At 46.8% G+C, this 18,295-nt stretch overlaps 1 protein-coding gene across 1 annotated transcript; it reads left to right on the top strand.

The window, feature by feature from the left end:
* The first annotated feature begins 1,302 nt into the window (after nt 1-1,302).
* Nucleotides 1,303-4,795, top strand: NKX2-8 (NK2 homeobox 8). Its single transcript, XM_026019066.2, has 2 exons — nt 1,303-1,772; nt 2,446-4,795. The coding sequence occupies exons 1-2, from the start codon at nt 1,616-1,618 to the stop codon at nt 3,006-3,008; spliced, it is 720 nt and encodes a 239-aa protein (XP_025874851.1). The 5' UTR covers nt 1,303-1,615; the 3' UTR covers nt 3,009-4,795.
* Nucleotides 4,796-18,295: the final 13,500 nt, after the last annotated feature.

The raw sequence follows: 18,295 nt of genomic DNA, 5'->3' as shown, positions 1-18,295 counted from the left end.
AGTTGGCCTGTATTGGGGTTGCCTCCGCCCGACCACCCAGCGCGCGGCGCAGCCCGGGGAGCCTTGGGCACGCTTGACAGGGAGGCTGATGGGGAGGGTGCACCGGGCCGGCGAGCCCGGGCCACTGCACAGGAGCCAGGTCCGGGTTAAGCTCAGGTGCAGCTAGGGCTTCGGGGACGGCCACCCAAGCGCCGCGCCGCTCTCCAGAATTTAGCAGCCAAATACCCGAAGGGCGGCCGCAGAGGCGAGGCCTCCAGAGCGGCCCCGCGAGCCCCGCTGCAGCGCGAGCGCGGGGAGCCCTGGGCCCACAGAACGCCCTGCACCTGGAGCGATTGCTGGGGTGGGGCTGTGGGAGCTGGATCTCAGGCCCGCACGGCACCCCCTCCCCGCACCGCCCCCCCCCCCCCGCCGCCCCGGCGCGGCAGGCAGGCTGACCCTTCTGCCCGGCGAGCCCAGCCCGGATTCTCCCGGTGATCCGGGACCGGCTAGCGCGAGGCCCGCCCCGCCCGGGGCAGAAGCGTAGCCCCGGGACTCAGCCCCACCCCGAGGCCACGCGGCTGAAGCTCCCCAGTGGCGCCGGAGGGTGTGGCGACGCCAAGGCCATCCAAAGCCTCCGCGGCCTCCCCGTGAGACGCGCCGTCGCCCTGGGCCCACGCGCGGGCCTGGGGGGGGCTCCGAGGAGCGGCGGCCACGGGGCCCGGCGGTGGCGCCAAGGACCTGAAGCGCTTGGCCCATTCCGCCTGGGTTTTGCGGGTCTGGGGCGCCGGGCGCAGGGCTGGGCTCCTGCCCTGCAGCCAGCCCTTCGCCAGCTCAGCCCGCGCGGGAACGTTAGGGCTGTGGTTTCCAGCGGCCTCCGAGCCCGCGGCCCGGCCGGGGCGCCGGGCCCCTCGCGCCGCCTGAAGCTCCTCGCCCGAGTCCCCGGAGGGCCCCAGCCCCGAGCAGAGCGGGCGAGCGCGCCGGGGCTTAACGCCGCCTTGTAAATCACTTTCCGGGTAATTGCGGGCAACGAACGCTCTCGCAAACAAGCTCGAGGGATAAAGCAAACAGGGAATAAATTCCTGGGTGCTCATAAACCCACCCACGCCGCCCCCACCCTAGCCGGCGCTCCTTCGGGGCCAGGCCCCGCGTCAGCCCAGGAGGAGGAGGAAGCCGGGGCCGCGACAGGCGGGGGGTGACCACCGCTCGCCACCCAAGATGTTATTCATCGGTAACAATCCCCATTATCTGTCCCCACTTTGGGCTAATCAGACGGAATCGCTAATGCCGGAGAGCCGCTTCCTGCCTCCTCTGGGAGGTAACGGGGCGCCAGGGGGCGGGGGGCGGGGGACGGGGCGGGGCGCGGGGGGCGGAGGTGGCACCTTCCGGGCTCGCCGTCTTTGGTCCAGCACTCATTCAGGTACTTAACACCCCGGAGACCCGGACCTCGGCTTTCAAAGCATCCCGGGTGGGAAGAGCTGTTTATATAAACAGAGACTGCGCTGTAAGCGCGCTAATACCCCGCCCGGCAGCCGGCGCATGGCGTGCGCCTCGGGCGCCCACTCGTAGCGGCGGCGCCCCGGCCGCCCCGGCCGCCCCGCCGGCCCTGCCTGCCCCGCCCCCCTGCCCCTCCGTGGCCATGGCCACCTCTGGGCGCCTCAGTTTCACCGTGCGCAGCCTCCTGGATTTACCCGAGCAGGACGCACAGCACCTGCGGAGGCGCGAGCCGGCGCTGGGCGCTCCCGGGCCCGGCCCCTGCGCCGCCTGGCTGGAGTCCGAGCGCGGCCACTACCCCTGTGAGTAAGCGCAAGACCGCGGCGGGGGTCGGGAGCGGGAGCAGAACCGTGCGCCCGGCCCGCCCGGCGCCGGGAAGTCCCAACCAGCCTTTGGACCAGAGGCTCTGTCCTCCTCAAACCCCGATGCCATTCGTGCCCTGGTCAGCACCGCCCGAGAGCAGGTCCTTGCGCCTGGCACTGACGCCCGGGACCGGGGTTGCTGTTTCTAGAGCTCACGATTTTTAAGTATTTGAGAAACGGCCCTTAAATGTTTGAAAACACGGCTACACTCTCAGGCCTCAGTCCGGGATGGGCAGCATTGGCGAGCCCAGCTCCCCACGGCTTTGCGAACCTCGGCCACCTCCTGCAGCGGCCGTGGAGGTGGCCCGGGTCGGTGCCCGAGCTTGCGGCAAATGGTCCGCTGGCGCAGCGACCGGTGCGGACTTGTTTTAAGAGGGCCCTGGAGAGTTTCTGAGGAGGTGGGGGGGGAGGGGGTCTCGTCTCAGGCTGTGGCATTTGGAGAGGCGGGTGTCCGGTTGTGGGCCCAGGGAAAGGACGTGGTTTCACCCCAAAAGCCGCGGGCAGCTGGCGGCGCCCTCCGGCCGGCGGCTCCAGGCGCGCGGGCGCGCGGGCAGCAGCCCGAGGGCGGGGGAGCCGGCGTCTCACGGGGCCGTGTCTCCTTTGCCCCCTCTAGCCTCGGACGAGAGCAGCCCGGAGACCAGCCCGCCCGACTCGTCGCAGCGGCCGTCCGCTCGGCCGGCGTCTCCCGGCTCAGACGCGGAAAAGAGGAAGAAGCGCCGGGTGCTGTTCTCCAAGGCGCAAACGCTGGAGTTGGAGCGACGCTTTCGGCAGCAGCGCTACCTGTCCGCGCCCGAGCGCGAGCAGCTGGCGCGCCTGCTTCGCCTCACGCCCACGCAGGTCAAAATCTGGTTCCAGAACCATCGCTACAAGCTGAAGCGCGCGCGCGCCCCGGGCGCGCCGGGGGCGATGGAGCCGCCTGACCTCGCAGCCCCCGCCGAGCTGCGCGCTGCCCCGGGCCTGCTGCGCCGCGTGGTGGTCCCCGTGCTGGTGCGCGACGGTCAGCCCTGCGGCAGCGGCGACGTGAGCGCGGCCTCCGTCCGGGACAAGAGCGGCGCGTCCACGGCTGCCGCCTGCCCCGTGCCGGGCTACGCCGCCTTCGCGCCCTGCTCGGCGCTCGGCCTCTTCCCCGCCTACCAGCACTTGGCGCCCCCGGCCCTGGTGTCCTGGAACTGGTGAGCCCGATGCGGGCCGCGGGCACCTGGGGCTGCCCCGGACTTCGGGGAGCCCGTGCGGCCGAAGCCGGGCTGGGGGCCGAGGCCCGCAGGGCTCCCCCGACCCCTCCTCTCTGCGGGCCCCACCTCCTTGGGCGCAGGGGTCTCCCGCCCCGCCCTCACCAGCCGCGGAGCAGGGAACTTTAGCCAGGATTCCCCCCCCCCCCTCTCCTCTTCCCTCCACCGCCAGCCCCAGAGCTAGATTTTATTGCTTAAACCTTATTTGTATATTTTTAAATAGCTATTTGTATGGGAAACAACTTATTTTTTAAAGAAATAGAGTATTTTTCCTCTTTGTGGTGCTGCGAGAATAAAATGTGTAGGGTTGAGTCCCCCGAGCGCCTGCTGGGGACGTAGATGGCAGCTGTGCTCTCCGGACCCGAGTTCAGGGCGCCAGTCCACTCTCCCCACCCCGGGTTGCGTGGAAAGGACAGATCCCCGTCCCGACGCAGCTTTAGGAAGATACTGGGGGGAAGGGGTGGAGGGAAGGAGGTTGCGGTTGCGGGGGATGCGGGAGAAACCGGAAACCCTGGGATCCCTGTCAAAGGGAGGTGCTCTGGGCCCGAAGTGACTTGGAGGCCCCTCTGGGCTCCCGAAGCTGCTGGTGTCTTAGACACTAGAAGTCAACCCAGTTGGCCCCGATAGGGCATAATAAGCTTTCCCATAAGAATTATTCTGGAGACGTGCCAGCTGGGCTGGGGGCAGAGCATACTACGTTTGGAGCAGCCCAGGCCTGGTCGCAAGCTGTCCTTTTGGGGACGGAGGAGCACCCGCGCCCTAGCACCCGGAGTATTTGTAAATCCCAACTAAGCCTGAGACTGCCTCACTTGGCATCTGTGATTTCCTGCTTCTTCTTAGCTCTACTTGAAGTGGAATGGGGAAGGGGGTAGCACAATGAAGAAATCAAAGGGTGGTGGGAAAATGACCCTCCTCAGGGCTGCCAGTTGAGAGAAGACTGCTTTGGAGAGCCCTGCTGGGCCTACATAGGTGTGGGATCTGCTAGTGGGTCTCATTTCACCGCGATCCCCATGCACTCTCATCTCGGAGATGTAGTTTTTCCACCCTTGGAGTCTGTAACTGGCTTCACCTGGGAATCCGGAGCTGCAGAGCTTGCTATGAGAGTGTTTACCCTCTGGGAGAAGTGACAACCTGCCTCCCTGGTGCCCACTGCAAGGAGATGTGCTTGAGGAGAGTAGGGTCGGAGATCAGATCCAGGGAAGGGAACAAGGGCTCAGTGAGGCCTGTGAAGAGTAGGCATTGGGCCAGTTTGAGACCCTAGTTTTCTTCCCCCACCCACAGGAGGTAGGGTGGCTGAGGCAGTGTCATCACCTGGAATTTAGTGGAATGGGGAGAGAGAGGACAGAGGGGGAAGGGAGTGGGGTGTTTGGGTCTCAGCTGCTGGCCACCTTGCCTTCCATATGGATGCGGTTATCTCAGAAGAATCTCGATTCTTAAACCTCCTTTTGTCTTGGGAACTGAAAAGGCCATTGTCAGGCCTGAAAAGGACCTAGACAAAATCCGCACTGTTTCAATTCAGGAGTCTGTTTAATCAGTCCCTGGTGACAATGTCGTGGGTGTTAGAGAGGACAATAGTATCTTTTTAAACCTTTTTAAACCTTGTGGCCTTCAGGAAGACAAAGGGCTTGAATTTTATGGGCTTACAACTTCAATTAGAACAGTGCCAGTGTGCATGGGAGATTATCAAATTTGTATCATAAAACCTCTTTCTAATAAATGATTGCTGGGGAGGGAGCCTGGACATTGTAAGACATATATTAGAAACCACCCTGGGGGCTTCCCAGTTAGCCCTGGCAGAGCAGATGGGAAAGAAAAGCAGGAATGGATTTCTGAAGAAGGCCCCAGTTGGGACTTACCCCTGTAGTCAGCTGGCTGGGTGCTTGGCTCTTCCATGTTCTTCCTCCAGAAGGAGTGTTGGCTCCAAGAATGGAGGTAAAGTTTTGCAGGTTTGTTTCTACTATTGGTGGTGACAAAAACCTGAATATTTGGTAGCAAGTACAAAATCACCACCTGTTCAGTTTCGTGCCTTTTCTTCTCTTGGAGTTCCATAGGAAGTATTTCTTGGGGTGTGCAAAGTGGAGAGAGCCTATTGAATTGAATATGAATATGCATACTGAGGGATCATGAAGAGAACCTCTTCTCGGGAGGCTCTTTGGGAAATCATGTCCTTGGCCAAAATCATCCAGATGTCTATCCCCAGGAAGAAAGACCTGCTTCCCAGTGAAGTGGTCAAAGCCATAGCAGGATGCCCACCAGCAAGCCAGCTGCTATCTGGGGCAGAAGGAGGCAGAAATTTCCTGTGACATTAGCATCAGAGGCCATCCTGTACAAACTGTTACCTGCTTCCTCTTGCTCCCTTCCTTTAGAGAGGAAAGACTTCAAGGAAGAATTAAAAATGTATTCCCATCACCACTGACCCATTTTAAAGACTCAAGCTGTCATTTTTCTTCTGTTCACACCTGAGATAAGTTGTGAAAGGTAAACGTCAGTTCTCTGTGTGACCTAAAAGATCAGTTCTTCCAGGCTCTGACAAGAGAAGCTAAACCCAAGGCCTCTCTACAGGCAGCTGGGAGAACAGTCAGGATCTCCATTCCTAGATGAGAGTATTTTAAACCTGTTGCCCATCACCAACATCACAAGGGGGATTAACACTGTGTGTTGAAACTGTTCCAGGCATTGTTCTAGGCACTCTCACAGAAACCTTTATGTATATGTATATACATGTGTACATATATGTATATGCATACATATACATACATATATATCATATGTATTTTATATATACCCCCATTTTACAGATAGAAACTGAGACTCAATGGGTGGGAGTAAGTGACTTGCCGAAAGCAGTTATAAACCTCATAAAATGTTACCATCATCCTTACTACATGTAACCACCCTGCAAACTGCTCTTAAGGAGGACAATCGGAATCTTGATGTGACAATGTAGATACTACCCAACCATCATAAACTAGGTACTTCTGGGTACCTCAGGGCCACTCACAGAAGCTGATCACAGGCATCACAGTACTTGCTAACATTTATTGATGCTTCCTGGGTACCGGGAATAGTCTAAGTTCTTCTACTCAATAAACTCATTCCGTTTTCACAACAACCGCATGAGATGGTACTATACTATATCCACTTTACAGATGAGGGAACTAAAGGCCAAAGAGGTCACAAGTAACCTGTCCAGGGTTGCCCATCTAGTAGGTGACAGGGTCTGAATACTGGCATTCTAGCTCCAGATCCCACATGTTTCACTGCATGGCGGGAACGATTTTCCATTCTTTATGTTTTATTTCTCCCAGTAGCTAGTCCTGGTTGCCTTACAGATGCTTCTCTAAGAGACCTGTTCTTTAGCATCTTTATGTGTCTCTCTGTTTTTCCCTCCCTCCCTCCCCGTCTGCCAACCCTCCAGCTTTTGCACACAGCCTCTGTGTTGCCCCTATGTCTGTGTGCATTCTTGTCCAGCTGTCAGTGAAACACAGCTCTTATTGCAGGGCACAATATTTTGCTGTGACGATCATTCCACCATTCTTCTACCAGAAAAACATCTGCTGCTGCTGCCTTGACACCAATTGTCCACTCAGCATTTGGCAGAGTCACTGCTGACTCTGATAAGCTCCTCTGAGCTTTCCCAACCCCCAGGCTCAGACCCCTGTGGAGCTTTATGACTTTGGCTTTGCTGGCCCCTTTCCCCAGTCATCTTCCTCCTCCCTGGGTCCCCAGTGTTATCTTTATTATTAAATATCATCCTCTTCACATTTTCCCTCTTTTCTTCCATTGTAAACACTTTTCACTTCATCTCACTTAAGTCTCTTGTGGGTGGAGATTGCAATTTTCACTTCAATTTTCTTTCCTCATTGTTCAGAGGATCTTACATCTTAGCAAGTCTCTTATCTGACCAATTTAGCACTTTAGAATCTTAGATAATGTGCTCCTGATGGGTTAGAAGGAAGTTATTTGAGCCCAGGTTAACCTATACCTTCCCTTCTAACAATGGTGTTTAGATGTTTCTTATTCTCTTGCCTCTTACACACACAATTAACTTACCTCTTACACACACACATACATACATACGTACACCCACACTTTACTACTTTAAACCATTTTAGACTTAGGAATAAAATGTTCAGGCAGGATAATTATGGGCTTAGCATGGTTAAATGGTTTGCTAAGCATGTTTATCTGTTCTCTGTGTTTCAGTTAACCAGCCTAGGCAGGTAATTTGTAAACATGAACAGCAGAGAGTCAGAGGAGCTTTTGGAATGCTGGGAAAATACTCTCCTTACCACCCCAGGGCGTGGTCATTTTTGTAAATGTGATTGTATCATTTACTATTCAAGATCTGCATGAGAAATTTTAATGCTCCAGGTCACCTATCATTTTTCCAAGTCACACATTATTGTGGGAAGGGATTTACTAAATAGCTCCTTAATTATTTTTAGAATTCCAATTCTACATCTTTTAACTCACCTCCAACCCCTGCCCTCCAGACTAATAACTAAAGAATATGACATTCCCTTTTCTCCTTTTTAGCCACCATTCATGCTACTCAGTCTATAAGCTCACCAAAGAAACAAACAGTATTCCTTTCAATGCCAACCCATAGAGTGGTGATTTACTAGGAAGAATCGATTAGACTATTAAACAGTCACACACGTACCCCGAAATTTCAAAAACACAGGGGTTCTTATTTTTTCCAACCATGTTCAGTGGAAAGTTTTTATTGTTTATCCAGAAAAGTAACATCATCATATTTTAGAGGTAAAAGAATATTTTCTCTTCAATACCCTGCCCTGTGGGCCAATAAAAATCTCTAGGTCTTATTGAGGTCATGTAATCTCAAAAGCTGCTATAGTTTCACTACAGCTTCTGTGAGTAGAGTGTTATGGGAAGAACATTTGAAGGGACCTTGGTCATGCTTAATTTCCGTCTGCATTCTGACTGGGTGGTCCTTTATGAGTCAACAGGTTTTCAAATGGATTTCCTAGCTAAAAGCTCTGAATTGGACTGTCCCTTTGCTCTCCTTCCAATACCAACTGCCCCCCACCCCCTTTTTTCCTAGAGGCTAGATAGCATACTTGGCAGAAATCACTCGAAGGGGAACAGAGGCTGTTTGCAAATTAAACTAGAGACTAAAGTGCCAAACAATCCATTAAAAGGGCCCTTGAATCTCTCACCTGAGATGTCTGTTATACCTTCCTCTTCGAGCTTTATTGAAGGATTGTGTGTTTATCAAGCAGCTCTTCCTCTTAAAGAAGTTATTAGCTTACATTTACATTAAACCTGAGAGGTAAATTCTCAAGTAGAGGCCACCTGAATCATCATATATCAGGGTCTGCAACTGTCAGAGAAGCAATAGTGCAATGGCAAGAGAGGTTGTTTTGAAATACAGAGCAAGAAGCACGACATACGAGGAAAAGACAAAAGGAACCTGGTCTGGTGAGTAAAGAAGTAACTGCTTTTCTGGGAAGCTGCTTTTACTGCCTAATTACATTGATGGATTCAGTCATTTGTCTGACCCAAGTGTTCAACAGTGCTGGTGCTCCTAATTCATTACAGGGAAGGTTACATATAAAGTCAAAATGTGGAGAGAGCAGAGGATTTTCTTATTTTCTATATTTGTAGATGAAACTTTACCTTAAGGTCATCATTTTATCAATTTGAGTGTGGGGGGGACCCCAGGGGATGAATAAAATAGAACTCCCAGAATATTGTTGTCCAGGAAGCATTACAAGAATGTTCTCTTTTCTTCACCTAACTTGTCATTGATTGAAAGGACCGTGAACGTGTACTTAAATACTTCAGGTATGCCCAACAAATGAACAACCTAATTCCACAACTGTCCTATTCACCTTTAAATTTTAAGTAGGTAAATATTCTATTCATGTATGTGACACATATATAAGTGGGGATGAAGCTGATTTGGGGAATGTTCAGTTCTTTTCTCTTAATGACAAAGAAAAACTCTAATTTATAATCTCACTTGCCAGACCAATGTAGGATGGATATTGGCTTTCTCACTCTAGAATTAACATATTTTCTTTGTAAGATAATATGGAAAATACAGAAATGCATAAATAAGCTGTGCTTTTAAATACAGTTATTTTCATATGACACTCTATCTCTTGTTAATACAATGGTGTAATGAGCAGGAGACTCAAATGATTAATAGTGCAGGGAGGAAAAATCTCACTTATATCATTGCAAATTATAACCACAAAGAGAAATGACAGAGATCGTATATGTTTGAAGAGAAAAATTCCCCTTTATCCTTCAGTTTCATCTTCCCTGTAGCCTCAGATTGTCCCTCCACCAAGAGTCATCTGTTGGGAACCATAACCATTTCTGCCCCTTAGCAAGATAAAAACCAGACTGTGAAGCAGGACTAATTGTGTGAAATTACTATTAGTCCTAGTTCCTTCAACCTTCATCTACAGATAATACCACACATCACATATGGTTAATATGAGTACTAAATGCATGAACATGGGACACCTGGGTGGCTCAGTGGCTCAGCTCTGCCTTTGGCTCAGGGCGTGATCCTGGAGTCCTGGGTTCGTGTCCCACATTGGGCTCCCCATAGGGAGCCTGCTTCTCCCTCTGCCTGTGTCTCTGCCTCTCTGTGTCTCTCATGAATAAATAAATTAAAATCTTAAAATAAATAAATAAATGCATGAATAGTGTGTGATAGTTAGCAATGGATAAATGCAGTCCTTACTCCATTCTACGAAATGTACTGAAGGCTTTTATGTACATCCAGTGTAATGTTCAATTTATTTAGTTTATCATAGCAGTCAGTTTGGACTAACTTTCACAAAACACATAACCCCAACACCTTAGTGGCTTAATTCCAAAGTATTGTTCCTTCCATGTATGTTACATGTCCCTGCAGCCGGGCACTGTCTCCTTTTCATTCTGAGACCTAGGCAGAAGGAATATTCCCCCTATAATGCATTTCAGAGGAGAAAGAGAACACGACAGAATCATACAATGGCAGTTAAAACTTCTGATTAAAATGGGCATGTATCACTTCTCACATTTCAGTCTCTAAAGCAGTCACATGTTCAAGCTTAAAATTGGGAGGGGAGGGCGATGGGCATTTTTTTTTTAAAGATCTTATTTATTTATTCATGAGAGGCAGAGAGAGAGAGGCAGAGACACAGGCAGAGGGAGAAGCAGGCTCCTCACGGGGATCCCAATGCGGGACTCGATCTCAGGATCCCGTGGTCATGCCCTGAGCCAAAGACTTATGCTCAACTGCTGAGTCACCCAGGCGGCCCAAGGATTTTGAAGAGTGATACAATTTATTACACATTTGTGTTCTTAAGTGTCTAATTTATGACCAAATATTATGCATGCTTACAGATATTATTTATTATTCCTTTACATTTCCAGAAGAAGAAATGTCACATTTCATACTATAAAATACACACTACACATACTATACATTTTATGCTATATTCCTTTGAACAGCACCTATACCACAGGCTCTTGTAACATTTGGGAGAGTGTCAACACCCAACTTTATAGGCAGGTAGGAGGCACCAGAATGCTCCATGAGCAGTGATCATCAGGAATGAGAAAGGGTACTGTGTACCTGCTCAATTTGAGAGCTATTTCTTTTTTTTTTTTTAATATTTTTGGTTAATTGCCAAAATTTTTTTAAAGATTTCATCTACTCATGAGAGACACAGAGAAAGAGAGAGGCAGAGACACAGGCAGAGGGAGAAGCAGGCTCCATGAGGGGAGCCCGATGTGGGGGGCCCGATGTGGGACTCGATCCTGGGACTCCAGGATCATGCGCTGGGCCCCTTGAGAGCTATTTCTGCGGAGACTACTCTTCCATGACTAACCTGTAGGTGATAAAAAACACTGCAAGGTCTAATTACATTCTCATTTACTTTATTACTTATTATTCTAGGGAGTCTAGTTATATAATAATGTGAGTATTAGAGCAATGGAAAGATAAACAGCGGTAATTTGGAATGCCAGAGAATAAATTCATCAATCCAGTTTCCACAAATTCACAACATAGCCTTGTGTATTACCTGACAGATGATCACACAACCACACAAAACCTGTTTTTAATTTAGTAGCATGATTTATTTAACCAACTCTCAATTGATAAATATTTATATAATTGTATTATGTAATATAAGTTTTACTGTTACATAAAATACTGAAATGAATGTTCTCATGTGTGCTGTGCATCTGCCTCAATATTTCTTTTCTTTTTTTTTTTTTTTAAGATTTTATTCATTCCCTCACAAGAGACAGAGAGAGAGAGAGGCAGAGACACAGGCAGAGGGAGAAGCAGGTTCCCTTCAAGGAGCCCGATACGGGACCGATCCCAGGACCCCAGGATCATGCCCCGAGCCAAAGGCAGATGCTCAACCACTGAGCCACCCAGGTGTCCCTGCACCATTATTTCTTAAGGAAAAATTCCTACATATGGATAATTGGCTGAAGTGGTATGTACATCTTTAAGGCTTCTGATTCTAATCCATTGGTTCTCTCACTCTTCACTATGCCCAGTCCTTTGATGCCCTCACTTCCTCCTTACTCAACTTAAATTCCTCAACCAACATTATCATCATTCATTTGAACATATCCTTAGCATCTGACCTCTCTAACGTCATTGTACTCAAGGCAAAACTATAACACCTGTTGAATCCAACTCTCCATCTACTTTGCACCTGTGGTCATTACAGTATGGCCGGAGAAAAACACAAGCACATTGACTAGTCTCAGTTTAAGGCCACTAACATGAAATGAGTCCTTAATGTTTCTAGGCCCTCATGCTAGCTCTCTAGACCATTCATTCTCCCATTATCCTCCTTGCCTGTTTCGTACTGTTGTTTCTCATCAACTTCCCATCTCTCCCCTCACCCCCATTCTTACACTCAGGTTCCTATTTCACCTTGAAAACTAAAATAACCTGAAGAGAGGGATCCCTGGGTGGCGCAGCGGTTTGGCGCCTGCCTTTGGCCCAGGGCACAATCCTGGAGACCCGGGATCGAATCCCACGTCGGGCTCCCAGTGCATGGAGCCTGCTTCTCCCTCTGCCTGTGTCTCTGCTTCTCTATCTCTCTGTGACTATCATAAATAAATAAAAATTAAAAAAAAAATAACCTGAAGAGAGAAAAATCTATAGGTTTCTTTTTTTAAAAAAATTTTATTTATTTGTTCATGAGAGAGAAAGAGACAGAGACACAGGCAGAGGGAGAAGCAGGCTCCATGCAGGGAGCCTGATGTGGGACTTGATTCCAGGACTCCAGGATCACGCCCTGGGCAGAAGGCAGGCGCTAAACTGCTGTGCCATCTGGGGATCCCTGATTCCTACCACAACACTACCTTAACCAGCAGGTGCTTTCTTATATTCTGTCTTCCCAACTGTTACTACCATAGATGAATGGTCTCAGCTTCAAGGATATCACTCCAGCAATTTTGCTCTCTTACTTCTACATTATCCATTTTTTTTCTTCTCAGCTGTATCATTCCCACTAGCATATAAACATATGGCTGTCCCATTTTAAAAATAAAGATATTTTCTCTTGACCTTCTTCCCTTGCCAAAAATCATCCCCTTTTAGCAAAACTCTTTAAATACTTGTCTATACTCACAGTTTTCTATTTCTCTCCTCCCATTCTCTCTTGTTACAATCTTCATTTTCAAATTTACTCACAATAAAATTCACCAATTTGTTGAGTTTTGAAAAATGTAAATAGTCATATAACAACCACCACAATTAAGATAATAGAGTATTTCTTTTTTTTAATTTTATGCCCATTTGTTTTTTTAAAGATTTATTTATTTATTTATTTATTTATTTATTTATTTATTTATGATAGACATAGAGAGAGAGAGAGAGGAAGAGACACAGGAGGAGGGAGAAACAGGCTCCATGCCGGGAGCCGGACGCGGGACTTGATCTGGGACTCCAGGATTGCACCCTGGGCCAAAGGCAGGTGCTAAACCACTGAGCCACCCAGGGATCCCCTATATAGAATATTTCTATCACCCCCAAAATGTTTCCATACACCTTTCATCCTGCTTTCTTTGGATTAAATGAAGGCTTTTTTTTTTTTTAATGACTCCATTTTATCTCTACTATTAGTTTATGAGTTATACTTGTTTTGGTTTTTTATATTAATGGTTGTTCTAGGGATTGCAGTATACATCTTTAATTTTTCACATTTTACTTTTGAAAAAGATTATGCCATACTTTTGAAAAATATTATCCCATATAATAATATGGGATAATAATCCCATAATAATCCCATATAAAATATTATCCCATATAATAATATAATAATATACAACAGTATATTTCCAAATTCTTCTTCCTTGGTGCTGTTGTTCTTATATATTTTGCTTCTATGTATGCCGTAAACCCTGTAATACATTGTTGTTAGTTTTGCTCTAAGTAGTGAACTATGTCTTAAAGAGTTTTTTAAATATGAAAAACTTCTATATTTGTGTATATATTTAACATTTCTGGCACCATTCTTCATTGTGTAGATCCAAAAATCTTTATTATTTCTTTTTGCATAGGGCTACTGGCAATAAACTTCCTCAGCTTTTGTTGGTCTTAAATTCTTTTTTCAAACAGAAGATCCTATGTAGTTATTCCTGAACCAATCTACTAGTAGGGAAGTATAGAAATGAAGAGAAAAATTATTTTCCCAATAAGACACATCCAACTGTTCAGATGGTAGTGATATTTTCAGTTTGATATGGTAAGATACTAGTGACCTTAGTATAGCATAAAAATGTGTGCCATCTCATGTGCTATTCCTCAGAGACCCAGGTTCATTCTTCCCCAGTGTTTCCTCTTGGAGTTATACCTGATTTTATTACTAGTTTTCATCCAAATCCATCAGGGAATGGGATGATTCTGTTTTTGTTTCTTGGCCAGGAATTATTTGATCCTGAAAGTCTGTAAGAAAACAAGCTAAGGAGCATAGTGAACTGCATTCACCACAATGGAGAGTCAGAGAGCAAGAGCAGTCTTAAATTTTTTTAAATTAATTTATTTGAAAGAGAGTGTGCGTATGTGTACGCATGTGATGGGGAGAGGCAAAGGGAGAGGAAGAGAGAGAATCTCAAGCAGACTCCCTGCTGAGTGCAGAGCCTGTCCCCCCCCACCCCGGGGTGGGTGTGTGGAGGGCCTCGATCTCACGACCCTAAGACCATGACCTGAGAAGGATAAAGAGTTGGACGCTTAACTGACTGAGCAACCCAGGAGACCCTAGTCTTATAATATTTTTATTCTGCTTTTACTTTTGAAAAATATTTTCATTTGGCACATAGGATTCTGGATTGACACATTTTTGTTTCAGTGCTTTAAAGATATTGTGCTATTTATCTTCTGGTCTGTGTGGCTTCTGGTGTGAAGTCTACTGTCATTCTTTACCTTATTCCTCTTTTTTGTAATGTATTATGTTTCCCCTGGCTGCTTTTTTTTTTTTTTTAATTTTTTTTTAATTTTATTTATTTATGATAGTCATACAGAGAGAAAGAGAGAGGCAGAGACACAGGCAGAGGGAGAAGCAGGCTCCATGCGCCGGGAGCCTGATGTGGGATTCGATCCCGGGTCTCCAGGATCGCGCCCTGGGCCAAAGGCAGGCGCCAAACCGCTGCGCCACCCAGGGATCCCCCCTCCCCTGGCTGCTTTAAGATTTTTCCCTTTATCACTGGATTTCAACAATTTGATTATGATGTGCCTTAAAGTAGTTTAATTTATGTTTATTCTATTTGGGGTTTTTCGATCTCTTTGGATATATGAATTTATAACTTTCAAGAAATTTTTTTCAGGTCATGATTTCTTCAATTATATTTTGTGTCCCTTTCTCTTCCCCAAATCTCCTCTCCTCTTGGACTCCAACTATAGATACATTACACACTTTGATTAGTCCCACAATTCATTAAGGTTGTGTGTTTTTTTTCCTCTCTCTGTATCTCATGTTGTTTAGTTTTTTGTTTAAAGATTTTATTTATTTGTTTGAGAGAGTGAAAGAGAGAGAGCACATGAGCAGGAGGAGGGGCAGAGGGAAAGGGAGAAGCAGGCTCCCCACTGAGTACAGAGCTGGATCCCAGGTCTCTAGGATCATGACCTGAGCCAAAGGCAGCCGCATAACTGACTGACCCACCCAAGGGCCCCTCATGTTGTTCAGTTTAATTTGCAGTATCTTATTTTTTTTTAAGATTTTATTTATTTATTCACGAGAGAGAGACACACACACACACAGAGGCAGAGACACAGGCAGAGGGAGAAGCAGGCTCCATGCAGGGAACCCTATGTGGGACTTGATCCCGGGACTCCAGGATCACACCCTGGGCCAAAGGCAGGCGCTAAACCGCTGGGCCACCCAGGGATCCCTGCAGTGTCTTAAAGTTCACTTATCTTCTCAGTATTATATTTTTTATTTCTAGAAATTTTATTTGGATCTTTTAAAAATATATATCTTCCATTTCTCTCATCAGTTTATGTTTCTCTTAACAACTTTGATCATGTTTATAAGATTTCTTACACTTGTTTTACCGTCCTTGTTTATTTATTCCATGATTTCCTGTCATTTCTGGTTCTGTTTTCTATTGATTGCCTTTCAATCTGATTGTGCATCATATTTCATTGATTCTTTTTAAAGGCCTGGTAATTTTTAATTGGATAAAGAGTTGCAAATTTTGCTTTACTTGTTCCTGAATTGTGTTGTATTCCATTAAAGATTGTTAATTTTTTTTTCTGGCATCCAATTAGGGTGGATAATTTTAATCCCTTTGAGGCTTGATTTTTAAGCTTTCTTAGAGTGAGTCCAAAAGAGGCTGCATTTTGGACTAATTTAGTTACATCACTATGACCCTTCTGAGGACTCCAACCAATGTATTATGAGATCTCTTCATTTTGTTTGGTGGGAACATGCATACCATCCAGCACTGTGTGATCTCCAGCAATTGTTCTGGCTACTCCTTTCGCAGCCTTGGGGAATTTCTCTCATTTATGTGCAGATCAGTACTTGGCCAAAGACTCAGGAAAACTCCTCTGGATATCTTCAGAGCTTTTCTCTGTGAAGCACCTCCTTTTCAGTATGTTGCCTTATAAATTCTAGCTATCTTGATATCCTCAAACTTTATCTCTTCAATTCAGTAAGAGCCTTAGGGGCAAATTGCTTTCTCTAGGAATTAGCAAAACCTGGGAAGGGCAGTCCTTCCCCTACCCACAAGGCCCCAAGATGTCAAAGCATCATAATACATATATAATGAGAAGCATTAATACACAACAAGAACAAACTGACCTACCCTACGGAGCTTTATCTTCATCACTGAATGAAAGAGGGAAGATGTAATGATTCTTGGAGGCTCTGGTCCAATCCTGGGTTCAGAGGCCGAGCACCAGTCACTGCATTATGTAGGCCATTGTCTTCTCTTAGCTGGCTTACTGCAGTCTCCTTCTTGCTTCTATGTTTACTTTTCTTCTCCATGCTGTACTCACAATGATGCCTATATGGTACGGGTCTGATCACATTGCTCATCTCCTTTAACACCCTGCAGTGGCTACCAACTACTCCTAGAATCATGTCCCAACTTCCTTTACACAGAATATGACTACTTAGACTCATTTCTTGCCACGAACCACTCTTTCCTCTCAATGCCCTACACACTCACCAAATCTCCCCTTCCCTCCACACACAGAGTATGGTCAGTTATACTGAACTTCCTCCAGCTCTCTACAGACATCAAACTTTCTTTTCTTTTTTTTAAAAAAAAATTAAATTCAATTTGTCAACATATGGTATAACACCCAGTGCTCATCACATCATGTGCCCGCCTTAATGCCCCATAAAACTCTTTCTAGTTCTTCACACTTGTTCCCTCTTCAAAGGATCTTTCAGACCTTGATTCAAACATATTCTCCTCAGAGAACTTTTTCCTGACTGCCCCCCAGTCCAGCTCAGCTTCAGGGGATCTGTTCAGTGTTTGCATAGCACTGCCTGCTTCCCCACCATGGTGCAGTCCAATCACATTTCTGTAATTGCCTATTTACTTCTCTCACCTGCCATGAGGACAGGGACTATATAAATCATTCACCTCCATCTTATCAGCACCTAATACAGCAGTTGACACAGGAGTCTTTCAGGAAATGTATGTAAAATGTATATGCGTGTGTGAAGCAGTTTGGTATTCCCAAAGGGGCCTGAGCAGAGACATTGGTTTGAGAAGTACATCAGGCTTCTAACACTTTTTCCACTGGGATGCCTGGTGTTGGGTCTGGGTTAGGGAGTTCATAAACCTTCATTCCTGGCCCTGAATTGGAACCAAACCAATCTATAGGGGAAGAGGCAAGAGGGAATATAGCATTTTCTTGGGAAATTTCTTCTCAATAAGTTTACCCTGGGTCACTTAGTTCTTTATGCCCCAGCAAGTTAATGTGCTCATCAGTAACAGTGAGTGCTCTGATCTTACGCTGGTTTGAAATAAGGACAGGGGTGGCTACACTTGACAGAAGATGAGCCATAAGAAATCTAGTGTTAAGAAACAATAAAAACTAAAGCTTTATAAACTTCAGGATATCCCTCTTTAATTTCATCATTAGATAGAGGCGATGAATATTACATCTCCATTTTTCTGAAGCCGTGTTCCCCAGAAAAAGGTAGTTAAATTTATAAGACTTGAGAATGAAGTCTCCAAATGTGAAGGGAAACTTCCTACAGGAAAAGAAATTTGTTCGAACACCTACAAAGGAAGAAGAGATGGGGAGAAGGGTGGGAGTAGCTGTGGTCCGTTTTGACTGATGTCTGGACTCGAACTGGCCTGAAATTGTGGCAGGATGTATGAGGTTAGGCAAAAAGGAAGTGAACAATTGAGAGACCCAACTCGCTCTCCCTCTCTGTTTACCCACACACACTAGTAGATCGATATATCTGTACTTTGTTTAAAAGCAGCTGTGATTCAAAAGAGAAGAGAGTATGTCAGACCACTTTCCAAGGCAACTTCAAGCATTAAATAACTGAAAAAATTTTTTTCTTCCTCCAGTGGTTCCTTCTGCAAAAGAAGGTGACCCTACACAGTTGGATTGCTCTTGTTTAGAGATTTGTCAGCATTGTTTTTTCCACTTTAAGAGATGTTTTCAGAAGCTGTGAAAAAAGAGTGACAGTCACTGATAACATCAACACCATCATCCGAAAAGCAACCACGCTGGTATGTGTGCACTCTGCACGGTGTGTTAGT

This window comes from Vulpes vulpes, chromosome 6 (assembly GCF_048418805.1).
Source record: "Vulpes vulpes isolate BD-2025 chromosome 6, VulVul3, whole genome shotgun sequence".
Lineage (NCBI taxonomy): Eukaryota > Metazoa > Chordata > Mammalia > Carnivora > Canidae > Vulpes > Vulpes vulpes.
Note: the sequence above shows the minus strand (reverse complement) of the source record. Positions and strands in the feature narration are given on the sequence as shown.